Raw genomic sequence first — 26,450 nt, forward strand, 5'->3', positions numbered from 1 at the left:
AAATGGAAAGGAATAAAGAATTATCTTGGGGCTTTTTCACTTTCAAAAGGAAGATTCCCTATAGGAATGAATGACATGACAAGTATTTTGTTTTTCCTTGTCCACCCTCTCAATTTGAAATAAGGGATCATCCATGCGGGCCTGGGCAACTCTTATATGAATATCACGGAACCTTAAGAAAAAAAATATATTTAAAGGTCATAGCCTAATAATTTCTTCTAAAAAAATAAGAGATTATACCAATCTCAACATACCAGAAACTTTAGAATTATAAGCGAACAATACAATATATATCTAAAAATTAAATATTAATTCGATATCTAGGTTACTTAAAAGTAGTTGAAAAGATTAATATATAATATATAAAATCAAAATTCTAGGTATAACAAGGAAAAAGTTCAATTTTTCTTACTCAAACATTCCTTAGAGCTCAGGTTTTCTAGCTAGAAAGACTAATAGAATGATTGAAGAAGAGAAAGGGTCATGAGCTATTAGGCTAGTAAAGAGGATGCAATCAAAATAAAGTAAAGATGATTACCTTGAGATCTAGGATTCAGTCCCATCTTATTTGAAAATTTTTAATTAATATAATTATAAAGTTACTTTGAAAATTTTTAATTAATATAATTATAAAGTTACAATAGCTTTAATTGATTCTAATTTGGTTTAATAAAAATAATATTTTTGATCTAACTGATCCCTTAATATCACTTATAATATTTTTAGTATAATACTAATCTTTGATTTATAAATACATATATGCAATAATCAATATAAAGTGATAAATATCAAAATATAATAAACAAAAAGATTATATGTGAAGTCACACGTATCATTACTCATATGATTGGTTTGTTGGGCACTAACAATATTTTCATCACATAATTATCTTTAAGTTAGAATAGGATACTAATTAGATCCTAAATTGATTTTCGATATTATACTAACACTACCACCATACCATGGCGTGATCAAGTTTGAATGAATCTAGTTTTCAATTTAGTATATTTTATTGAATCTGTGAACATCATGATAACAATATTATTTGAGCAATAGAATAACATATTATTGAAATAGAAAATATGTTTCATAACCATATGTAACAAAGGATTTTACAGCATTGTTCTCATGGCAACTAAAGACGTATATACTTATGATCAGAATTGTATCTAAACGCCACTGTTTCTCGCTCTCTTCTCTTCGAATACAAGTGACTTGAGCAAAGAGGAGGTTTTATCGAGTAACCACTCGGTACCTTCTCTTTCGTAGATACCTTTCCAGTGTCATATGGTGTTTATGCTCTTTACGGTGATGAGAGGATCCTTCCGAAGCTCAAGACACAACATGCATGATATATGATATTCTCAAAGCTCATGGTGCTATCATTCAACAAAAAGGATCAAGTCATCTCCATCCGTCTCCCACCTCGACGAGGCAACTAAAATTTGACCTTACTAGATTAACGTTAAGAGGTAGCAAACAAATAAACTTCATAACGAATTATATCAACATTATTGTATATGGATGAATATACCCAAAAAAAAAAGTGCTTCATTTTCATATAAGTTAATCGACTCTCTCATCTTAAATCGTATCTACTTGCTCATGTTCATGTTGTACCTCAACACCATGTAGGAATTGCTCATACCACCTCGCCGATAACTTTGGTGTCCTCTTCTGTGTATTGTAGTCCACATGATGGAGTCCAAATCTCATGGTGTACCCATAAAGCCATTCGAAGTTATCCATGAGAGACCACACGAAGTAACCCCTAACGTCTGCCCCTTTCCTGCACCAACAGGCACAAGACATCAACTTACATATACGTTTGAGTACTCTATCGAGTGATGTTAGTGAAGCATTTGACATTTGTGAAGGGAACTGATGCATAAGAATTTAACCTCATGGCATTGTTTAGATAAGTAAGATATTGACGCATGGAGTCCACTCTATCGCTGTCATTCAGTAACTCCGTCATCGAAGAGTTGCTGTGTTGGGCATAACCTACGAAGTTAAGAACACAGTGATCATAAAGCTAAGTTACGTATGTGATCATGTGATGACAATAATCGAAATCATACGTACCGTTTTCAGTGATGAACATGGGGGTGTTATTGTATCTTCTCATGGTGTACAAAACCACCTCTTCGATGCCGTAAGGAACAACATAGTAATTTGGCATTGCGGTCTGTGAAACGTAATTGAACAATAAGCCACTCGACGAGACCATCTATATATATGATAGAGCATGACATGAATATAATCTGATATATTTCTTGTGAAGCTTACTGGTTTTCCAATGGGAATTCCATTTCTTTCGGTGTAGATAAATGATTCACCTATATTTCTACTTGACTTGCATGGAGAAAAGGTACATTCTCTGACGTACAAGCTAGTATAGTGATTGATTCCAATAAAATCCAACTTATATTGAAGCTTTCTCCTCTCCTTAATTGAGAATGTAGGGAGTTGTGAACCTAAAGCCTGCCGCATTTCGGGTGGATAATCACCATGGATTATTGGATCAAGAAACCTACAAAACACAAGTACTTAAGGACATTATAAGAACAACAAAAAAGATTCATAAAAAAAAGACTTAGAATATTGCATTGTTAACGAATATGAAAGGTGAAATTTTTACGGTCTTAAATGCTAACGAGGTATAGAGCAAGAGAGATCCGTAACCAATAAAATGATGATCTAAAATTAACATATGTATTCTTATTTATGAAGATAGAGAGATTGTTTCTATGACTTAATAACCTATTCTAATATATAGAAAGACATAATAGAAATAATTCCTTACGTTTCAAGTATACAACAAGCAAGAATTATATAATGATGTATCTAATGCATTAGACTTTGTCCCATAGGATATGAGAAAAATTAAATTCTTATCTCCGAAGATAGAGAGATTGTTTTTTATGACTTACACCCAATATCACAAATGAAAGAAATAACCTTATTATTGTTGGGCTGAAAGCCCATGAGTTCAGCTCATAATGAGTTTTAACGGTCCATTGCTCATCTCTCTTTTAACCTAAACCTAGATCTAATAAGGGGGCGTAGTGGTTGTGAAAAATAGGAAAAAAAACTGCAGCAATAGGGGCAGAAGCAACATGATTCAAAAAGAGGAGAAAAAGACAGAAAAACAAGAGAAAGAAAAGGAAGAAGACAAGGGCAATACAAAGAAACTCTTCTCAATCATCTACGGAGTGTTCTCATCTCATGTTAGATCAGATCTATAATAAATTCTCGCTATGATCGGATCTATAGTAGATTCTTGCTATGATTACTTGGGGAGATTTTGGATATTGTATACAGTGACGTAATCCTTGTATCCCAGTTATTCTCTTGTGATTGTTGCTTGAGTTTTGGGTAAGAGACTTTGATATTTGTATATTCATTATTCTTATAGTGGATTTTCTCTGATTACAATCCGCTTATATTTGTTCGTATATAAAGTTTTCTCTTTCTTATCCCATCAACCATTCCGGTGGTTATTCCTCCCTCGCAGAGTGGTCTTAATGACTTCTTCTAATATATAGAAAGACATAATATAAATAATTTCTTGTGTTTCAAGTATACAAGCAGCAAGAATTATCTAAACTTGCACTTACATGAAAATAAATAAGTTGATAGTACATCTACTAATGGTTTGATGGATGGAGAAATTACCATGCAGCTTGGAAGGACATTACTTGTCTGGCAACCAGAAAATCCAATGAGTTGTTCCTGAGTGGCTCAAACCAGCACATGAAAATTACAATCCCAATCATGCCTTGCTGTTTCATCTTTAGATTGAATCAAGCAAAGAAAGAAGATTAGAAACGAAAGACATTTTGCAAGTACTATAATAATATCACAAAAACTAATGCTGATTTTAAGTTTACAATTGAACTTATTATTCTGAGGTTCCATATTCAAAGAAGAGGTTGCAAATCAGACATCAAACTGAGCTGCATAATACATCACTGTAATCTAACTGGATACTGCTGACCTTCATGAGTCCTTTTGTAGATCCGTGAGGAAGTAATAGATACTTTATATTTTCGCAAAAAAACAAAGAGATAAATTTGAAAAGATTAAATTCTTATATTTGATGACAAAACTTGTACCTGATATCTCTTCCGATAGATCTCCACCGCGGTAGCATGTGATAATATCGCATTGTGACCGGCTATAAATTCTTTATTGCGATGCCCAGGAGGATACTCTCCGTTGCCATATCCATTTCTCACCATCAAATGTGGCTCGTTGAATGTGCTCCAATACTTCACTCTATCACCAAATTTGCTAAAGCAAACCTCAGCAAAATATCCAAAATCTTTCCTGAAAATTCACATCATGAATGATAATTAACTCAACGTATCTAATAGAAAGTGAAATTAACTACAGTCATATGAAATAAAAGGATAAGGAAGAAATGCATACTGTATTTTTGGACTTAGCCAAGCTCCATATCGATCTTCGAGTTCTTGAGGAATGTCATAGTGACTCAGTGTGACAAATGGTTCTATGCCTGCTTCAATTACGGTATGCGAAGATCCAAAACATTAGATGCTTTATTTTTTGGTGAAGATTTGAAAATGTTCCCGAAAAATATAAAATCGAACTATTAACTTCAATAACAAGTCATTTAGTGTCGTAATCGACTCGCTTAAGTTTGATATGATCGATGTGAGCACTCTTTTGTTTGTGTGAGGAACAAATAATGACATGATGACTACCTCTTAGCAACAGGGAATCGATAAGGTTGTTGTAGAATGCTATGCCTGTCGGATTAATCTTCCCATATCGACCTCCTGGTGACAGTAACATATAACTGTTACCATACTCTTAAGTCCAGCTAAGTCCGCGACAATAACATGTACGAATTTACAATAACATCCCAAATGGATCATATCATATGATTATGATCACAAATATACTTGGCTAGATAAGATAAAACCTACCGATTATGCATAATTATCCACATAAATAAGCATAAACATAGAAGAATAGAAATCACGCGTGGTTAAAAGTCTATCGAGATAACACAACTTAGTTCTTTGGGCACTAACTTGGGAGGACTCTCGACCATGATATGGAGAACCTGTAGGAGTTGATTCCGAGTGAATGCATGAGCTCAATATCTTCCTGCATAAATCACTCCTCTTGATTAGAACGTGCAATTTGGTGACATAAATACGATGTAATCATCAGCAACACAGACGTAGAAAACTAGAGTACGAAACTTTCAATAATCTAAGTATTATTGTTCATGCTTGAGATGTGCACATATGAAACAAAACAGCCCTAAAAGATTCAACTTAAAATTTGGAGGTTAGGTATAAACTCCAATAGTTCGATTCAAGGTTTCTCCTCATTATTAATATAGCATGAAAGAGACTCGACTCAGCTATGGCGTGAAATCACAAAACTAGTAGCTAAATAGGAGCCTAAAAGCCTACTACTCATTTGTTATCATGAACAGAGATACCATGTAGATGTGGTAATGATCAGCTGCAACATCTCCATTGCTGCCATCCTTTATCTTGCCTCCTGCACAGTGGAAGAACCAAAACAAACAAGCATGAATGATACATACAAACTTGTGTTCATCTGCAGAGACTCGACAAGTTGATGGATGAAGAAGAGGCAGGAGGGTCGAGTAATATAACATGGTAAGAGAGAGAGAGAGAGAGAGAGAGATGACATTACCTTGTGAGTGAGTGAAGACGTCCCAGTTGCTCAAGCTTTTGTTACCTTCTTGAAACGCACCCTCGATCTACAATCAAAAGAAGTTTGAGATTGCGAGAGAATTCAACAGTAATATATATTAAATACAAGCTGACTTGTCCAAGTATTAACACTCTTTCTCTCTCAAAAAATCTATTTGTTTACCATCCGAGGAAAGTCAATCATACTATTGGGATAGGTAAGTATTTTAAGATTTGGAGAAAAGAAATCGTAGTGCAAGAAAAAATTCTATCATAAAAATTAGGGTTTTATCTTTGGGGAGTCTTGAATTTCTCTCTACGTTGTATAAAGAAGACACCGTGGTTTACAAAAGAAAAATATAAATTCTTTCAGTTTTACGTGATGAAAATTTTAATTATTTTATAGATGTAAGTGAGAGGTATGGAATCACGTTAATCTTATATCGATTTTTTCTTTATTTTTTTTATTTTTTTAAAAAAATTATTATCCCCCTTCCCCACCTAATACAGTGCTTAAAAAAAAAAAAAGACATGATCATATCTACAGTCGGTAGATGGATGAATGCGTGAAAGACATCGCAGCGAAAGTCAACATCAAACAATGTGGCAAAGAGCCGCAATGAATCAAGAAGACTATTCCTGCACAAGTATCGATGTTCTGTTTCGAGTGTTATCTCGTTCCCGTGGCCTTTGCGTTTGTCGAAGATGTCAGGGATATTATTAGGTAATAGACCTTTCTTAAGTTCCAACAATGAAGGAGGAGGAGGAGGAGAAGCCACTCACCCGACAGATTTCCTTCTTTTCAAAATGACCGAGATGAGGAAAAAGAAGGAAAGAGAAGATGAAAGTTATCAATATTATTGTCCTCTCTTTCTTGACAAGATTTGACCAGCAGCAATCGATATTAGCGCACGCATCACTGCAGTCTCCTACTCTTCTCGTGACGGATGATCCTCTTCCCGACTCCATACATAGCGGACGATGGTGGGAAGAGGAAGTGACGAGTACAGAAGGAGGAAGTGATGAGTACAGAAGGAGGAAGCTCTTTCGTACCTGGTAGGCGGAGGTTGAGGTCCCGAAGAGAAAAGATGGAGGGAACTGATCCCGGCGGAGAGCACAAGTGGTGGAAAACAACGACTGCACGAGGAAGAGGAAAGCGGATGCGAGGACGACGACGACCTTCTTCCTCCTCTCCATATGCACGCTCTATTCGTACGTCCACATGCAACCTGGGATCGCCGACCGACCTGTGCGTCAACCTTCCTTTGGAGTAACAGAGAGGGTCGCTTATCTAGTTGGTCGATGCGTGGAGGTCAAAGAGCCTCGAGCTGGAGGACTCACGAGCGGATCTCTGAGCTAACGAACATGGCCAACGATGATCGATCAGCTCGGCTCAGACGATGAGGTTTGACTATCAAGAAAGAGGACCCACCACAATCCTATTTTGGATTTCCCAAACATATTGTTTTATTTCTTCCCGGTTTAATCGTCATCGGGATCTCACGTGAATCACAACTCAGATTAAAATACTGACTGAACAGCTTTGGTTGCTACGGATCAGATATTGTGGATTCTTTACGCACTCGTTTCAATATTCTACGAGCCCATATGAGCCGCGCGGAAGGTATATTAATCGACAAATATATACCTACTGCACATTGATGAGAAGGATGAGCATATATCAATATAGATAGACACTTGGATTCCCCAGTGAGATGTTTCATCGGATGGCGTCCAGTTGTCCACGTGGCCAACATGGGGGATCAACGACGCACGATTTGTTCGTGGAGATGCTGTGTACAGTTAAGTAGATGTCGCTTGCGTGTTATATTAGCGCATACATACGAAAACGTGTTGTATAATTTTAGCCCAACGAGACTCACGATTCAAATATCCACGTCGTTTCTGATGTTTTTGAAGTAGAAAAGAAAGCAATGTTAGCGACGTGTGTGATGCTAAAATTTGTTTAGGAATTTTTTTATGTGCAAAGGACGAAGATAGGATTGGAGGATGTTGGAATACACTATTTAAATCTTTTAAAATAATTTATTGAATACATTGGCACGTATGATAGAGGTCTAAAAAATATGTGTTGTTGTGATCGATATTTTTATCATCTGGAGTCGATATTTTGATTAAAGGAATAGTTTGATATCCAAAATTTCTTGAATAGTTTAGTGCCCGAAATTTAATAACTTGAACCTCCTCCTCACATTGATAACAATTGAGTGAGTCGTCTGATCCAGTCAAGATTAATTCTTTAGACATAAGAAAGACGATCTAAACAATTGAGTGATTCATGATTGGTTCATCTTTGGAGTAATGAGGGTCCTCTTCTATTTGATTCTGGGTTTTCTGACGAAAGCCTTCTGTTTCTATAATTTTATAGCCTTCTGTTGCAAGAGTTGAAATCAATATATATATATATATATATATATATATATATATATATATGAAGATCCGGACATTTGAATATATGGCTGATGTCTCACCTCTAACAGATGCACACAAACACGGCAAACCATCAATGTTTAACCACCAGCATTTATAGGTGTCTTGAAATGACTCCAAACACCAAAATTGCCAGCATTTCACATGGACAGATCATTAATGCTCAAAGGATAAGTTAATGACTCAAGTCACGCAGCTAGCCACTTCCAGATATTATTATTTATAGGTGTCGATCTAAATAGTTGTTTCTCATGTTTTCCAAAGGAAGACAACAACAAAAGCTTAGCCTGCAAAACACAAGAGATGGAGTTGTTTCCAAAGGTAGACACAACAAAAGCTTAGCCTGCAAAACACGAGAGATGGAGTTCTAAAGAACACTGGCTATTAGAATTCACTTCTTGGAGTCGCCAGGAGCATCATCCTGCCAAGTTGCTCGCCATTGCTTGTCGTACATAGTCGTTTCCTCGAAGAGCTTCTTTAAGTTCTTGATATCTCTGTTTTCCCTGATCAGCAGTACCCAAACTACGGTTGCAAATAACATGGTTTTGCAGAAAAAGTTACCCGTTTGACCAACAAGCCCGATGCCGGTTAAGCTATCGACGAAATAAGCCATGAAAAAACCAATCATTGCAGCACGACCTGCATAGTTGTCATGGTGTAAGATAATTTACTATTTTCGTTGACCGATTCATCCACAGATCAACAAGAGGCAATGTAATAACCCACCATTGAGTTTCTCAGCTTCAGGAAGGTGAAAACTTTTTATCCATGCCCACCAGGGTATGATTGATGTATCAAATATTACAGGTTCGTCCATACTTGAGGCTTCAGGATGGTCTTCAAGCCATTTTCTCCTGCTAGCCTCTAGATGACAAGACAAATTCATTCTATGAGAGAGACATAGTTTGCAAACAACATTTCTTGATCAGCTGGAATAAATCTTGTGTTACCAGGTATAACCTCTTTCTCTATTACATTTATTTGCATTCAGGTCTAATCTGCATCTAAAACATTTATTACTCCCATGTGAATAATATGTTAAGCCAACAGTTCTGTTGGGAATTTGTAATTAAACACGACTAATGATAATTATGAGGCTTTCTTTCAGGACAATACAAAACAAAAATTTTCAACAAAAACATGAGCTGACAGATACGATGTGTATTTCTTACCCAAAACCAGGAGGTATCTAAGCAGAGATTTGATGAATTTCTCTGAAGACAAGCTTGGAAGTGTTTGTATATAATAATTTTCAAAAAAATTGTAAATTTCCAAACTACATCTGATACTAAAGAGGATTAATAAGAAACATACTACTGTTCAAAGAAGTTGCAGAATCTGCATGGAAAAAGGCCCCTGCCAGGATTTGTTGCACCAAATTAATCTTTCCTTATGTTAGAAAATTGTACGATCATTTGCTATAACCTATGAACCATATGAATGTGAAATAAATATGCTAACAGACAACACAAAGGAAAAAAAATCAAACAATACCTTGCAACTTTAACTTGAGCCATTTGAGAAATAACTACAACCTTAAATTATAATAATGTAATCAAGGTTACCACATAAGTAAAAGGATTTTTTGTAGCGATTTGATCTTCTCTATACCTTTTTTTTTTCTCTATCTTTTTAAGTTTGTTATTTGGAGATGGAAACTGACGAACAATATGTAGGAGTATGTAGGTTAGAGGAAAGACAGCGACCAAGCTTTATCTAAAGTGGCTAGCTCCACCTTGACTCTTCATCTTCCTCAATGCTCTTAAAGTCGTTACTCTGTTAATGAATAAATGCTGTTCATAAATCAAGGTCACGTATGCACTTATATTTTAGAAGATAATTAACTCAAAACACATTGAATTTAAGAGGCATGCAAAGATAACAATTCTTCTTAATGCCATTACACCATTTACTCCATGTAGACCACATGCCTTTAAGTAACTCTCACCTTCATGTGATTTATGATTTGCATATGTTGCTTTACAAGTATTTCCCACTTTCATGAGTGCCACAAACACAAAATATTCACACAGTAATGAAAGAAACATTTAAGAAAAATAATCTAATGTTCTCTCATTTGGCCAATTGATTATACAGAAAATTCACAGATCCATATACTGAACTAAATGAGCTACTAATATGAATCATGATGGTTTTGTTGGGAAATCCTTGGGGCGACATCATATGCGTAGCGGAAGAACAAGAAAAACAAAATCCCCGATTCCCAAAGAGATGTTCGTCGTCGTGTGAAGATTGATACGCAAAAATCCGCGAAACATGAAACTGCGTATTGAGTAAATTGTGTTACCTAGGGAGATCGTATATCCATGTTTCCTTACAGATCCTTAGGAGAGGGTGAAGGAGGTTAAGCGTCCTCCTCTCTAGCGGTGATCCACACAGCAGGGTTGCGACGACGCTCCTCAAAACTCCAGACCTACTTTGAGGTGGAGATGGAGAGGAGAATAGGAAAAGACAAACAAAAGCTCTCTAGCCCATGGGGCTCTGAATCCCTCCTATTTATAGAGGTCCCCTGTCAAACCCTAATGGGTCTTCCCCTAGTGGGTATTGGATCTGCATCCAATAAGACAAGGGCTCCGTCAGATATCTCATATCCGAACCTCTATTCATCGCAATGCCTACCATATGTGTGTGACCATCTAGGCCCAATATCGAGCTGGCCATGAGTCATACCTGTCAGAACTCCTTCTAACTCAGTGAATTATTATCTCTGTAATAATTCACTCGACTCATCGACTACGGACGTATTAGGCCACTACGCCGTAGTCCCCAGACGATACAGGGGAATCCAATCCATTGGACCTGTCTGTCCTCAGTTACCGTGTACCTATAGTCCCTCATCCATCTAATATACCAGAGACCGTATATCGAGCATGGTGTTGTCAGACCCACACGGTTTCTTCTCGAGTCTCGCTCTAATCGGATTCTTCCGGAGAACTCTTTCTCTCTCAACCCGAATGACCCTGGCCAGGGATTTGTCTGAGCAAGAACACATGGGATATTCCTCTCATGACGCCGAGAGTGGATAATCCTCTATCGACACTCAATAGCCCTCGTAAGGTCGACTACCACTCCCAATGACCAGCTGTACTAGATCTGGGACAGCCAAACCTATAAGTCTGGTATCAAAGAGTGGAGCACTCATACAGGACATCCTTGGTGTCTCAAGTCTAAAGACCAGATACACCACTAGGACTACGGAATCGTTGTCTGACAATAAGGCATCATCAACCATCCAGCATTCCGTAAGCGGATCAATCAGTGAACTCATTCTCCAATGAGCACCTGTACTGTATCCCTAGTGTCCCTACACAAGCAGCTATGAGACCAGCTGCATCCATCATATGGACGTGTATACAACATACCAGTCTGTCCGGTTATCACGATATCCCTCTCGAGTAACCTATGACCGGGATTATTTAGGATATGTGTTTAAAGGTGAATCGATCTCACTATCGTGATCTCATCACGATCCGATTCCCATTGCACAAATCCAAGGACATCACAATATATGTATGCATTTATGCAATAGTTATAAAGTGATATATGCCAAAATATAATAAGCAAAAAGATTCTATATTAAGTCATACGTGCCATCACTCACGTGATTGGTTTGCTGGGCACCTATGACTAGCAGGTTTCACATCACTGACGACAATCCTTTCCATGTTTCCTTTAGGCATCAATCATTTAGTCACTACAAGTATTAGCGTCATTCAGTGATTTAAATAGGCACTTAGGCGATCACCTAGGCTCTTGGGCGAGGCGAGACGAGGCTCGAGCGCCTCGTGTGTGGACCAAGCAGCGCGCTTCAATGAGGCGCCACTTGGGCACTTCAGGTGAGCGCCCAATTCAAATAAGCAAACCGAACCAGACTTTTTAAGTCTAGTTCGATTCAATAACATTGTTTCTTACCCTCAAAAGCCACCCTTCATGCTCGCACAACCCCGAGCCAACCCTAGCGCTACTTCTACCTCCACCAATGACACTTTCTGCGATTGCCTCCACGCAGACACAGCGGACCGAGCCTTCCTCTGTAGTCGACGGACGAGTCTGATGACCTAGCAAGAGCTCGTAACTTCCTTCTGTTGTCGCTCCATGTGGAGTTCCTTCCATTGTCGAGGGAGAGGAATGCAGGTTCCTCCGCCACCGACGGGCACCCTCTACAGCTTCCACCGCTACCGCTGTCGTTGTCCGCAACTTCCGTCACTACCGCTATTGCTATCTGCAGCTTCTATCGCTATTGTTGCTATTGCCTGCAGCTTCTGCTGCTGCCAACTTCTCACCGTTGTTGCTGTTGCTGTCGCTGTCACTTTCCGTGAGTTTCCACTGTCAATGACCCTTTTATCCCCCTATGTTACTGTTAACAGTATATTTTTAATTTAATATCATATTTTTATTTAAATAATTATATTTTTAATTATATTATATATTTTTATATTTTAATATTTCATAACGTCTCGCTTTGTTCGGGCAAGCGCCTAGCACCTTAGGCATTTTGGGACCTTAGCGTCTTTTGACGCCTAGCACTTTTTAAATCACTAGTGTCATTTCAGTCCTTATATATTCAATGAACACTAATTTATTGTGTGGCACTAAAAGAAATATGAGCTAGAATTTCCAACAACTATAGTTAGAGGATGCGTCACCTACTTTTTGGATGTCCCTTTCCTTTTAGAGAAGGTGGTAACCTCTAAGAAAGAATTTTAAGAAAAGAGAAACAAAATGGAGAACAGAGGAAAAACGAAGAAATTTGAGTGAAGAAAATATTCTTTTGGTTTTAAATGTGTCTTATGGCCAATATGCTTATATATTTCTTGGAGTTGCTGGAAGAAAATCTCATCATCTCATAATATCTCTGTAGAAAGATGACTATAGTATTCTCGAAATACAAGTCTATGTAAGCAAATAACTCAGTTAGATTACATCATTATCCTTCTAAAATATTAATTTGACCTTAAATTGGACAACTGACTGGTCAAACCTTGATTAAAAGCCTGCCAAACTCTTGTAAAAGCTGTAAGAGACATCCACAAAGACATTGAAGCCATCTTGAGAGGTTAATGTGACAAGATAGAGCCTGCGCTAACCAAGTTGATCACATAGCCTCAACATAAAACTAGGTTTTTGGGGCTGAATTCCTCTCTGGGCTAGTCGATCATGCTGAAGCTTCTATCAACCCCCCTATTCTCTTCCCCAAAGAGGATCAGCTATAAGAATCACTCTGTCGTTGAGTTGATCAAGATGCATTATTGAGTTTAGACTTTAGAGTAGGGTTGAGCATGAAGCACAACTCATTGTGGCATTGCCTAGACAACTTAGTGGCCAAAGAGACACAAACCTAGACCTCCAAAATTACTTGGTCATGGTAGTTTAAGCACAGTAGCTACATAAATTTGCGGGCACATTTAATCTGGCTTGGATAAGGGAGATGCACAATATAATATAGTAATGTGATAAGATAGAGCCTGCGCTAACCAAGTTGATCACATAGCCTCAACATAAAAGTAGGTTTTTGGGGCCGAATTCCTCTCTGGGCTAGTCAATCATGCCGAAGCTGCTATCAACCCCGCTATTCTCTTCCCCAGAGAGGATCAGCTATGAGAATCACTCTGTAGTTGAGTTGATCAAGATGCATTATTGAGTTTAGACTTTAGAGTAGGGTTGAGTATGAAGCACAACTCATTGTGGCATTGCCTAGACAACTTAGTGGCCAAAGAAACACAAACCTAGACCTCCAAAATTACTTGGTCATGGTAGTTTAAGCACAGTAGCTACATAAATTTGCGGGCACATTTAATCTGGCTTGGATAAGGGAGATGGATCATATAATATAGCAATGTGACAAGATAGAGCCTGCGCTAACCAAGTTGATCACATAGCCTCAACATAAAAGTAGGTTTTGGGGGCCGAATGCCTCTCTGGGCTAGTCGATCATGCCGAAGCTACTATCAACCCTGCTATTCTCTTCCTCAGAGAGGATCAGCTATGAGAATCACTCTGTAGTTGAGTTGATCAAGATGCATTATTGAGTTTAGACTTTAGAGTAGGGTTGAGTATGAAGCACAACTCATTGTGGCATTGCCTAGACAACTTAGTGGCCAAAGAGACACAAACCTAGACCTCCAAAATTACTTGGTCATGGTAGTTTAAGCACAGTAGCTACATAAATTTGCGGGCACATTTAATCTGGCTTGGATAAGGGAGATGCACAATATAATATAGTAATGTGACAAAATAGAGCCTGCGCTAACCAAGTTGATCACATAGCCTCAACATAAAAGTAGGTTTTTGGGGCTGAGTTCCTCTCTGGGCTAGTCGATCATGCCGAAGCTGCTATCAACCCCGCTATTCTCTTCCCCAGAGAGGACCAGCTATGAGAATCACTCTGTAGTTGAGTTGATCAACATGCATTATTGAGTTTAGACTTTAGAGTAGGGTTGAGTATGAAGCACAACTCATTGTGGCATTGCCTAGACAACTTAGTGGCCAAGGAGACACAAACCTAGACCTCCAACATTACTTGGTCATGGTAGTTTAAGCACAGTAGCTACATAAATTTGTGGGCAGATTTAATCTGGCTTGGATAAGGTAGATGCACAATATAATATAGTGACCTGAGATGTATTGATAAGGAAACTAGTCCAATTAAATCAGTATAAAAGAAATCAAATACACACCACCTCCTATGATATTGCATAAACCAACCAAATTAAGAAGGATAACTACACTTGTATACTGCTCCTTAAGCATAATGAACCATATAGCACGCGCTACAAACATCTGGAGATCTATCAGGAAGCTAGAGCACAAAGATGATAAATAATTTAACGCAAGTTTGACTTGGGAGACCATATTGATGCACAATCTTGTAAAAGGTCAAGAAGAAAAGAGAGGCTTACCGGCATGTATGACGGCGTCCCAATCTGTTCTTCCATTCTTCCCAAACTGCCTCGTATCCCAGGTTCCCCCAACCCATCTCGTGTCCTCGAACTTGAGCGCTTGTGTCTTCACCACGGAACCATCACGAATCTCATGGTGGTGGTACTGCTGCTGCTGCTGATGCGGCTGCTTATTCCTCTCCGACTCCAGAGGACGAGGAGTAGGAGGAACGGCCTCGTCCTTCTTCTCCATATTCCCGTCTGCGGCGTCAGCAGATCCATCCGCGGATCTCGCAAGAACCAGAGATAGGTTCCTGGCAGTCAGAAGTAGAAGAGAGGGCGGCGGTGATGTGATTCTGGGGCGGAGATGGTTACGCTTACAGGATAGGGCACGGAAGATGGTCGGCGGATGAGGAGAGGCCAACAACGCCATCATCGGCATGGGCGTTTGCTTGCTAATGGTTGTATGATGAGGATGTGGGGAATGGTGGCGAGGGAAGAAAGGAACTCCGCTTCAGATGCGCCGTGCTGCGGGGATGGAGGCGCAACGTTGTCTTCAACTGTAGTTGGTGTCCCACTTCCACTCCCACTCCCGCTCCCGCTCCAACTCCCTACTGGGGAAGATTTCAGCTTTAACCAATTAACCCTATTCTCTCCAATTATTGTTGCAGTTGAGATTGTGCTATCAAGCACATCATAACCCACCACTGAAATCTCTGAATCGCGCATCAATGGAAGAAAACACTTCTATCTTTATTCGAGGACATACGACATCGACGAAGATTAAAGAGTAGGATAGATGTACTTGATGGTAATATGAGAGTTGATTGTGGTATTATTTAAATTTCTCACAAATGATGTCATTATTAAGGTGACACCAATAAATTTAATTTTCATAAGGTTGATTCTTTTTTAGAAATAATCATAAGGAAACAGAATAGCATTTTACTCATTTTTTTTCATTGCATTTAGTCTAAAGAAAGTTGAATTTATAGTCTTCAAGCTCCAAAATTACAGAACCTCATTCAATGATATTTATTTATTTAAATCTATAGTTTATTGATAATGTGATATTTGAAAATTGTCATGAATTAGACCAAACTATTGAGGACACACAAGTCTCAATCCAATCTTTAAAAAAACAGAAAAATAAAGAAAACATCAATTTGAAGCATCTGGATCTTGCATATTTCAGTTTGCTACAGTGATCTTGACAGGGTATAAAACATTGTATCACAGATAATTGGTACTTATTTTACCCAGCAGACAAATAGCTCACGGATTAAAAGCATGCAAACAAATAGATGCACTTGAATAGTCAAGTGACAAACCAGTGCAAGAAAAACAATATGGGTTTAGTGGTAAAGTGTCCCAAGATCACTCGACATTTCAATGGAGCAGTAAAATATGCATACGCCATGTTACCAAGATGGGAAGGACCTAGCTCTTTGGTTCGAATGCTTTCTCAGGGTGATCACTGTCAATCTCCGAATGGTGAGGGAAATCGTATGGCATTGCTTCAGCTCGGAGGTGGCCATCCGTGAGAACCTGTACAACTTCTTCGTGAACAACTGCATTGCCTTCTTCTGTTAAGTGCAAGCCATCACTGGAAAAACGATTTGTATCAGTGCATCATGCATTAGTAATCTGGTGTTGCCGAGAGACTCATTGGGCAGAGCTTTTATCTACTAACATAAACCACTATCTCAGCTTGGCTTGTACAATGTATAAATATGCATGGAATCAAAACATGATTGAGAAGTCTCCAATTGACTTAGACTTGGTAACATATAAAGACTATCAGAAGGCTCCAATACACTTGTGTATAGGAACTTCTGGTCCGGATTAGTTGATGCAAACTACTTAAGCCTTGGAGATGTTTCATTTACTTGAATCCACACGTATTAGAAATATTTATGTCAAGAAAAAGTACAATTTTAATTGCAAACCATGCATGGCACCCTTTATCAAGAGAGTTCAAATACTATAAATAAGAAAACAGACCATTTTTAGTTACAGAACAACTATTAATTAATACCAGAAATGGATAAGATCCCAACCTTTTTGTATTTCAGTCAGTCTATTAATTGTTCCCGCAAAAATAGGTAATTAATCCAATTCTATTACTTTTTACAACAATAGGATCTGAAACTGATTAAACACCAGCTCCATAAATGAAAGCAATACCAATTAAAACTATTTGCATTAATCTGCATACTGTAGAGTATTCAACTTTTTGGTTAGTCAACTCGTGGGCAAGAACCTTGTGATTGTTCACTTTCCAGTTTGAGTGTATCATTCTTATAAAATACATACAGCAAAGATGGTCGCCATGTATGAAAGCAATACCAGCTCCATAAATGAAAGCAATACCAATTAAAACTATTTGCATTAATCTGCATACTGTAGAGTATTCAACTTTTTGGTTAGTCAACTCGTGGGCAAGGACCTTGTGATTGTTCACTTTCCAGTTTGAGTATATCATTCTTATAAAATACATACAGCAAAGATGGTCGCCATGTATTTTGAACCATTACTAATTAACTAGAAACTCCAACAGTAGTGACGTAGCTTAAGGCATATTCAAACATATCTTGAAATACAATGACATATATAACAAATTATGGCATAACACAGTGTCAGCTGTTTGTAAGAATTGGATTCAACCGACAACCGTCCAGTTGGTCTTTGAGTCAAACTGTGGAGTTGACACACACTACCAGCTTAAAGCCATAAATTGTTTTTATAGTTCATCGCTGGGTCCTAGATTCAATAATTCAAGTACTCTGATTATACTGGTGCCAAATCAAGAGGACCTAGCCTGGTAAATACAAGACAATTTGTGCTCTGGTATCCTCTGCTAAGAGGGCTGTGATGATGCTAGAAGCTAACATACTCTTTTTCTCCTTTTTTTTTTTTTTTTGTTGTATGGTTAAGTTACAATACTACATGATACTTGTAAACTTGGTCTCAAAAACCAGTCAGACCATTGCATATCACATAGTATTTTCAGGTTTCAAGGTTGATTAGTGCACAGTTAGGGGACAACTAGGTGGTATCACTCGATATCAAACTTACCACTCACTAGTTGTCAAATACCAGGTTATCTCCCTGGTACTAGTCAAATACTCAAAAACCAGTCAGACCATTACGTAACACATAGTATTCTCAGGTTTCATGGTTGATTAGTGCATAGATAAGGGACAACTAGGTGGTATCGGTCAATATCAAGCTTGCCAGTCACCAGTTGTCAAATACCAAGTTATATCCCTGGTACTTGTCAAATACCAATCCTACACAAAAAATAAAGTCATTAGTAGAAAATCTATTTAAAAAATTGTATGACATAGTTCCATCTAATTAAATGACATAGTTTGTTAGGACTCTTTTTATGAGCTTTTGAATAATATTTATTGAGTCTATTTAATTCAGTTGTTTATTGAGTATGTTTAGTTCAAGTAGAGTTAAGTAGAAGTTTATTTAATATTTATTTATTATTAAGAGTCCAAGTCCTGGTGAACTCTAGGTGGAACTCTATAAATAGTAATGTAACATTTTCTTTTGGAATCAATCAATCAATCAAATGTTATTCCACTCTGTGGACAAACCCTAGGAGGCCGATCCCCTCAAAGTGATCAAGGAGGGCCGATCCCCTCGAAGCGATGGAGGCCGATCCCCTCGAAGCGATCAAGGAGGCCGATCCCCTCAAAGCGATCATTATCATCCCTTTTCTCCCCTTTCTTCCACGATAAGACCTTAGGGTCTTATTATTTGGTATCAGAGCGACAATAAGACTTTAGGGTCTTATCATTTGGTATCAGAACATCCCCATTTCTCCCATTTCTTTCACGATAAGACTTTAGGGTCTTACCATAGTTCCATCTAATATTAGTAAGAACTCACCAAAACCAAATTAAATGAAGAAAAACTCATGAGTAGATGACTAAATTTAATGGAAAGGAGACTGTATGGACTGGCTTTGGATTTGAAGTTACAAAAATAACTTACCAATTTATCATCAGCATAAAAAATGCAAAAAAGCACACTGGGAGATTACCTTAGAAACTTTTTCTGCCATCCTGTAGTTTCTTGCATCTTTGACCATAGATCAATGCAAGGAATATGCAACTCTTTAGCCAGCTCAACACACTGCCTTGCATAAGCACCAGTATTATCATTTGTCCTTTCTGGAAGTTCCATTGCCTTCTCACCATATACAGATCTTGGTAACAAAAAAGCAATTTCATTTAATGAAATGTCTAACAAAATAATACTTAATAAGCTTTAATAAGCAGAGTAATGTGAACTTTTAGCACATTTCCTATAAAATTATCATGTAATATCACCCATGATTCACTATTTAATGCTTAATCTTGTTTATTTCCTACTATTAAAAGCAATACAATTGGATGACACAAAAAGTCGATTTTGAGTTTCGGTCTGAGGGCTTTGTCTTTATCTTCTTGTAAGAATTGGTATGCTGAATTACATCAGTTCTCATATCGTATCAAAACTGGATACCTTCCAGCTTCTTACCCACGTGTTCTAATCCACTAACAACTACCTCCCTCGCTGTTTGCTCAATAGCTATATCCTACAAATTTCATATCATGTCAAAACTAAAGTTTCAAATACTGGTTGGGCCAGTGTGTAAACTGATATCTACCAGCCTGACTGATGATCGTTATTAGACCATGTAAGTCAGATTTAATTGGTATGTATTTTTTTTTAGGTTTTTTATGGTACCCAATGGTGCGTACCAATCCAACTGATTGCTCAAACTATATATCAGACCAATATTTCAACCTTGATCAAAATATCCATCAGATATGCCTAAGTTGATATATAATCCTAAAAATGCTTAGAAGATTCTTTTGTGCTCTCTGGTAATATCTTTTACAATTCAAAATTTGATGTCAGCGATTGAATTTGTTCAGCTCTTGAACTTTAGTTTCCCAATTATGTTCAGAGTTCTATTAGGTGTCTATTGTACCATTCCTCATAGAGTAATACACATTAAGGTTCAACCAAACTCCCTATTGTCTATGAATGCATTTCTCAAAGAAAAAATAAAAGACGAGTGCAAAATATGTAATTGGACTTAGCATGTAACAAAAGACTGAAATCGACAGCAAATGTCGTGAAATACCATTATTGTTGAGTGAGAAGATGGAGGGGGAAAAAAAGAAACCAAACCGTGCATATTCTTTGCGTCCTTGCTCATCAACAGGGGGCGGAGTGATCAACACTACCAATATCATGGCTGAACATTCCTGTAAGATCACAACATGCACAAAATCATAAGATATGCATGCATCAACAAACTAACAAATTACATCTGGTACTAAATAGCAAATGCCAACAGAAAATAAACTTAAATAAACAACAATTTTTTTATAAATCAGCTATAAAAATATCCTAGACCTTCAAGATTTATGGGGCTATGGCTTATTGTTATAGGTGGCCATTATATTTTCAGGAGACACAGCAACCCTAAGTAAATTATAAGTAAAGCACATATGGATATTTATTAAAAGCTGCTGTTTGCAGCCTCAAAACGCATCAACCCAATGAAGTTTGTGTATTATTTTCTTGCATGAATCAATTTGATCTACCTTTTATCAGCTAATTGAGTCATTACTATGACCCATCATTTTATTCAATCTAAAATGCTATTGAGCTTCACATCATTATTAATATAGAGTAACTGCCACAGCAACTTGCTCCAGTGATGTACTACAATAATTTTAAGTTACCTTTAATTACTTCTAAAATACTACAAGGTCCTGGAAAAGTTCCTAAACATGATCAGCATCTTAGTTCAGATCTGGACCAACAAATATCGATCAGTACGAACAGTCTGAGCGAAATTGAAGTCCTTGCCACTATAATTGCCATACAAGCATAAAGGCCAAGCAAAGATTAGATAACAATGCAAGATATAAGGATATTAAGAATCACAATTACAAAATAAAAATAATAAACCCTGTTACCTTTAAATGCTTAACAATTTTCCTTAAGTTCTCCTTGTACTCTTCAAGAGGCACATATTGACGTTCACTTGTCCGCCCCAAAAGGGCTGCATCATTAGCGCCAAAAAAGATAGTTACAGCAGCAGGAGGTGCTGTGCAGCTCTGCAGACACACACACACACATGTAAAGCCTTTTAGTTCAGAAAAGATGAACAAGACACCTAAACATGATCACTCAGTGGTCGAACAGAAACAAGCATATATACTCAACTAAAACTAAAATACTATTGGCACAGCATCTGCAAGACAATAAAGTCCTGCAAAAAATATGCACAAAATGGAATGCACAAAAACAAGGCAAAAAATTATAGAGATTGCAAAGACATACCAGGGAAAAGAGGTGATTAAGCAAGAACAAAGCCCACCTTGTGTTGTAGCCACCATAGCCTCTAACAATTACATCAGCCTGGAAAGCAACAGATATAGCAAATAAGAAACCACAAAAAAGGGAACATTTGAAGAAACAAAGAACTCCCTACATGCAAAGACAGACATATCTAATTCTTCTAAAGAAAGAAAAGGGGACACACCATCACTTGAATTTTGTTAGCATGTAACTATCCATTAACAATGGATAATCATCAACATCTCAGGGAGACTCAGCAACACAATACAATACCCAAAGAACCCTTTCTATGCCAGCAGGAGAGAGGATAGGTCAATCGAAGGGGTGCCAAACCTGCCCCAAGCCACTTTGGGCCACATGGCAGGCCAAAGTAGTCAGGAGGAGGGGCTAAGCACCACCATAATAATGCAAGCATGAATTGAGTTTTTCATGGACTCATATTCTGGCTTGTGTAGAACTTTGTACAACTTTAGCCAATATTTAATAAATCAACGAGTTCCAACTCCTAATGGGAGTAGGAATCGGATCACTACAATCCAGATTAAACTCACTCCTAGGATCAACCCTAATACCACCCAAATTGACTCAAAGAGATCACCTAATCAGATTGAATAAGGGATAGCATAAGTTAGAAAAAAGAGAAGAATTTAGACCCTACCTGAAATCTAGAAGGGGCAAAGTTAAGAGGAATTTCTAGCCATTGGTTGGGGCCACAAGCTACTAGATATAGTTGACCTACCCTACAGCCTACCAATAGGGATTGGCCAAGGGGAAATACAGCAGCTTATCAAGTTATGTTGGGTTCTAGTTAGGGTTCATGTGGTATGATGCAAATTCCAAGTGACCCAGATCCCTTCTCAACCTCAACACCAAATGGAAGGGGGGCTAAGAGATCCCACAACCTCGACAACAGTGAAAAAGGAACTAGGAGGGAAAAAAAACCTTCTTGAGCTGGTCCAGTGCCAAGCAATTGGCCAAGATTTCCCGAAAGTACGGGGTGCCTTGCAATCTTGAATGTTCAATAAAATTGGACAACCATGGGGAGGAAACCATAGGCCGTATCAACACGCTCCAACAACATGGTGCCCTTTATCAATGTTTAGTTCAACTCAAATTTAATCAGATTTAAAAGGGTTTGACTAGTCTATAGTGTCAAGACTTTGGATTTAGCCAGTCCACTCAGACCTTACCATCTCAGAATATCTATATCTCAACCAGATCAGATATAATTGGGCTCCACTTCAAAATTGGATTACCAACTCTTCACTTGGTAGGAGTTATATGCAGAGTGGGAGTCCCATGTTAGCTAAAAAGTCTTGGTTGGCTACCCATGGACTGTCACCAAAGAGGATAGAGGGTTGCCCTCATCCAAGTCTCCATTCCCCTTGAAAATTGCATCTGGGAGGCTCACCGAGAGAGCCGAAGATTGAGGTTTGAAGATAAACATTAAGATGAGATAGGCATCAGGGTTTCTCTCACAATGCAATCCGTACGTAGATGAGATGTGACAATATAACAAGATGTAGAACTGATCCTTATCTTAAGTAAATATTTCAATAGTTCCTCTCATATTCTTCCATTTCTTTTATCTTACTCCTGTTTTCTTTTCTCTTCATCTCCTTTTCATTCTATCTTCTGACTGATATCTTCTTCCATCAAAGAAAGAAGTTGTTATTAGAAGGTAACAATATAACATATCACTAAGTGTTAATATTTTACATAAACAAGTGAATATAGCTGTTGGGAAAATATGACTTGACACAAATATTAACACTCTCTCTGGAGCTCTCCCTTCTCACTTTCATATATGCATTCAAACCTAGGAGTCAAATCTATTAACGTCTAGATTACATTTAATTGTAAGTTTTGAAAATTCTCTCTCTTGTTCTTTAAGTAATTTGATATAAATGGGTTTTTGTAAAGTAAGTTTCATTTCATCATTATCTTTAAAAAGGTCATAAGATATATATTAATTTTGTAAAGTTAGATAAGTTTGAACTAAGAAAAAAAATTTAAAAAGCCCTTAGATTATCTAAGCTTCGTAGTTAAATCGTCAATCCATACTCTACTGTTAACTCATGATGCCGCATAGGGTGGAAGTTGAATATCTTGCATCTGGCATTCATCACATCTACAAATGAAGCATGCAATCTATTCAAAAAAAAAAATCAGTAAGAAATCAGCCAAAGGAGTTGTAGACAAGCGACCAGGAAAAAATCCACAGTTCTACAGCAGATAGGAAATAGGATTTACCAAAAACCGATAAGAATTAAGAATCAAAATAGAAATGCGAGATCTATACGACATGGATTGCTAGATGTTACGAATTGGATCGGGATCTGATAGTAGTCGACGAAAGAAGCACGAGTTGATGAGGCAAGGAGAGAGAGGATACCTTTCGGGAGTAGGTGTTGGCGAGAGCAGCGCCCCAACCGCCGGGCCTGAAGGACTGCTGGGTGATGGAGTCCCCGAACAGAACGAACTGCGGCCTCACCTTCTCCATCGGCTCCTCCGCTCCAGACACGAAGAGGCAACTAACAGGGATCCTCTGGGAATGGCCGATGGGATGGAGTGACGTCTCTCTTCCGTCGGACCAGCCTTCCTTGTCGAACAAAAGCCACCGATTTATTGCCTCAAAACTAATTAGCAAAGTTTAATAATTTAAAATCTTATGAAAAAAACTTTATAATTAAATTTTATTTACCAAATGTTATGGTTTGAACGTCTCGTTCACTAAATTTATAATTAAGTCCACCGATGATTTGTAAATTAAACTCGTTTATTAAAAATTAAAAATATTTTTAATCATGAGAATATAAAAATAATCATAAGGTTATGATAATTGAGTAAGTGAACTAATTACATATTATCTCAATAGTTAATTATCTTTAATATTTTGATCCTTATATTTTAAAAAATTATATTCACATCCATATAATTACAAAAGTAAAATATTTATGTTCATTTAGGCTAGTCTCGTGAATTTTACTAATAAAAATATAAAAATAAAAAATAAAGATATTAATGTTTCAATTGATAATAGCGGACAACGTTAATAGTGACGAATGATGATGTTGCTAAGAGCCGCAGGTAGTTGTTGTAAATGAAAAGAGCGACAATAAAAGGTAAGAGTCACTCTATATTTACGTCAACGTCAACAAAAGTTATCGAAGTGACCCTTTCGTCAACACATATGCAAATGCAAAGCAAAAAGAGTTGCTCGATATCTATATCAATGTCAATGCAATTGTTGAGTAATAAAATGACCATTAATACAAATGTAGAGTGACCCTCATTTCTTTTTGTTGCTCTCCAACAGTTATTCACAACCATCAATAATGTTGTCGTTCACCACTATCGATGTCGTCCACTACTATTAACTAAAATATTAAAATTATTTTTTTATCTTTTATTTTTTTATTTTCATCGATAAAATCGATGATGTTAGAATAAATGAATTTAGATGTTTCACTTTCGTAACTATATGAATGTTAATATAATTTTTTAAAATATAAAAATTAAGATACTAAATATAATTAAATATAATTAGCATGTTAGTTGTGAAGTGCACCACCGCAACCTGTGGGACTGCCAGCATACCTTCATCTTCAGCAAGTGGTACCTTCACAGTAGCCCACAACCACCAAAAACCTCCGTCTATTCTTGATATCCTAAACATGAAATATCATCGAGCAACCAACAAATGCGACATCAGTTTCAATGGAGAAATCAAAACTAGATTGGAAGCACACAAATTTCTGCTCCATCCAATATTCCCCTCCTCCTCCTTCAGGTCGATGTATCACAGTCATAGTCTCGCCGATTAAAGCCATCATATTACATCATAGTTATTTTACTTGGGTCAGGCTTCTCATTGCTAACCTCTAAATTAGGTCAAACTTCTCGTTTGCTTGCATCTACTGTGCAAATACTTTACTTTCGCAACAACAAGAATAATATTGTCTAAGGAATTCAAACACTTGCTAGCAGCCTTTAGCAATAACAATGCATTAAAGTACTAACGAGGTTGCCCCGAGATAGGGCTAGTCGATGCGACAGTACTTATCATATTAGAGCAGTGCTTCGTAACAAAGCACTATTTTTTTTAGTCATCCTTCTAGTCGTCTACTATTTTTTTTAGTCTAGAAAAAAAATTCAAAAATTATTTAAAACTATTCTTAAACAAAAGTTCAAACTTAAGCGAAAGATACTTCTAATGAATCATACCCTTCCACACACAAAAAAAAAAAAAATCTAGAGAACCAAACAAAAGTAGACTGCCTACCTCATACCAGTTTTCACAAAAAATTTTTCACCTTCGGAACCACTACAACCTTTCAAATAGTCTTTCAATCGACCTTAGTATTGTCAAGTGCTTGTTGTTCTTTATTGAGTAATCTGTACTTACTTTAAGCATCATCATTAAGGACCAGACGAATGTGGATAGTAGCTACCTTCTCAACATTTTGCAACAAAATAGAGCTATTCTCATTAGTTAAATGAAATCAAATCAGACACTATCTTGAAATTATTAGCCTCTTTAAAGTTAGTAAAATTTGGCTAAAAAGTGAATGAAATACTACACATGGATCTGCCACTGCCAATATTAATAAGGGAATCAGATCTTAAAGCCTTGAGAGAGTTCAAGATATCAACAAGTTGAGGGTGTAGGGTCATATTTGGCTTTGAGCATATTAATCCAAAGAGTATTTTGCTCATTTAAGGAGGAGAAGCAATCTTTTGGCCACCATCATTCTCCTAACTAGATGAAGGTTATATAGAATGCTAGCTTATAAGATTACAGCCCTTCTTAGATTCATTCCAACCCCAAAAGAATTTCCTAAAGGGATGATTGGTCTTATAGATAACTTTATCCGAAATATAACAAGTTATCAAAAAGTGCAATGGTATAGAGTTGATCACAGCATTGATAAGGATAGTTTTTCTAGCTGGAGTTTATAAGATTTTTCTACTGCCCCTAGATTCTATTAATCACTTTATCAACAAGGATCATTTGAAG

General features: G+C 37.3%; 3 protein-coding genes across 6 annotated transcripts; all 3 read right to left on the reverse strand.

Annotated features, from left to right (window-relative positions):
* Positions 1-1,489: 1,489 nt before the first annotated feature.
* Positions 1,490-7,073, reverse strand: LOC135597012 (beta-glucosidase 18-like). 4 transcript variants are annotated; one of them, XM_065089384.1, is made up of 12 exons: positions 6,756-7,073; positions 5,704-5,770; positions 5,483-5,544; positions 5,064-5,139; positions 4,731-4,805; positions 4,435-4,525; positions 4,119-4,332; positions 3,679-3,794; positions 2,290-2,533; positions 2,086-2,188; positions 1,902-2,004; positions 1,490-1,789 (listed from the first exon to the last, which is right to left on the reverse strand). In XM_065089384.1, exons 1-12 carry the CDS (start codon positions 6,897-6,899, stop codon positions 1,585-1,587), a joined length of 1,500 nt encoding a protein of 499 aa, XP_064945456.1. In that variant the 5' UTR covers positions 6,900-7,073; the 3' UTR covers positions 1,490-1,584. The 4 variants fall into 4 exon arrangements, with proteins under 4 accessions (XP_064945456.1, XP_064945457.1, XP_064945459.1 ...); XM_065089385.1 differs by having other exon boundaries at positions 4,435-4,522; positions 6,756-7,072; XM_065089387.1 differs by lacking the exon at positions 4,731-4,805 and having other exon boundaries at positions 4,435-4,522.
* Positions 7,074-8,332: 1,259 nt separating this feature from the next.
* LOC135597013 (light-harvesting complex-like protein 3 isotype 1, chloroplastic) lies at positions 8,333-15,776 on the reverse strand. The gene is made up of 3 exons (XM_065089388.1): positions 15,074-15,776; positions 8,880-9,017; positions 8,333-8,792 (listed from the first exon to the last, which is right to left on the reverse strand). Exons 1-3 carry the CDS (start codon positions 15,492-15,494, stop codon positions 8,545-8,547), a joined length of 807 nt encoding a protein of 268 aa, XP_064945460.1. The 5' UTR covers positions 15,495-15,776; the 3' UTR covers positions 8,333-8,544.
* A 426-nt stretch (positions 15,777-16,202) lies between these two features.
* Positions 16,203-24,042, reverse strand: LOC103970561 (GDSL esterase/lipase At5g62930). The gene is made up of 6 exons (XM_009384377.3): positions 23,826-24,042; positions 21,413-21,490; positions 21,046-21,186; positions 20,249-20,325; positions 19,110-19,274; positions 16,203-16,658 (listed from the first exon to the last, which is right to left on the reverse strand). The coding sequence occupies exons 1-6, from the start codon at positions 23,931-23,933 to the stop codon at positions 16,493-16,495; spliced, it is 735 nt and encodes a 244-aa protein (XP_009382652.2). The 5' UTR covers positions 23,934-24,042; the 3' UTR covers positions 16,203-16,492.
* Between the last annotated feature and the right edge of the window lie 2,408 nt (positions 24,043-26,450).

Source organism: Musa acuminata, chromosome BXJ1-11 (genome assembly GCF_036884655.1).
Source record: "Musa acuminata AAA Group cultivar baxijiao chromosome BXJ1-11, Cavendish_Baxijiao_AAA, whole genome shotgun sequence".
Taxonomy (NCBI): domain Eukaryota; kingdom Viridiplantae; phylum Streptophyta; class Magnoliopsida; order Zingiberales; family Musaceae; genus Musa; species Musa acuminata.

Coding starts and splice junctions, on each gene's coding strand:
- LOC135597012 (XM_065089384.1), bottom strand. CDS start 6,899: ATGGAGAGGAGGAAGAAGGTCGTCGTCGTCCTCGCATCCGCTTTCCTC. Junction 5,140..5,482: donor ATCATTACCACATCTACATG/GTATCTCTGTTC, acceptor TGATTTATGCAG/GAAGATATTGAGCTCATGCA. Junction 2,189..2,289: donor GAATTCCCATTGGAAAACCA/GTAAGCTTCACA, acceptor TACGTTTCACAG/ACCGCAATGCCAAATTACTA.
- LOC135597013 (XM_065089388.1), bottom strand. CDS start 15,494: ATGCCGATGATGGCGTTGTTGGCCTCTCCTCATCCGCCGACCATCTTC. Junction 9,018..15,073: donor GGACGCCGTCATACATGCCG/GTAAGCCTCTCT, acceptor CTTGTCATCTAG/AGGCTAGCAGGAGAAAATGG. Junction 8,793..8,879: donor TGAAGCTGAGAAACTCAATG/GTGGGTTATTAC, acceptor ACAACTATGCAG/GTCGTGCTGCAATGATTGGT.
- LOC103970561 (XM_009384377.3), bottom strand. CDS start 23,933: ATGGAGAAGGTGAGGCCGCAGTTCGTTCTGTTCGGGGACTCCATCACC. Junction 21,187..21,412: donor TTAATCACCTCTTTTCCCTG/GTATGTCTTTGC, acceptor GTGTGTCTGCAG/AGCTGCACAGCACCTCCTGC. Junction 16,659..19,109: donor TGGCAGAAAAAGTTTCTAAG/GTAATCTCCCAG, acceptor TCGTTTTTCCAG/TGATGGCTTGCACTTAACAG.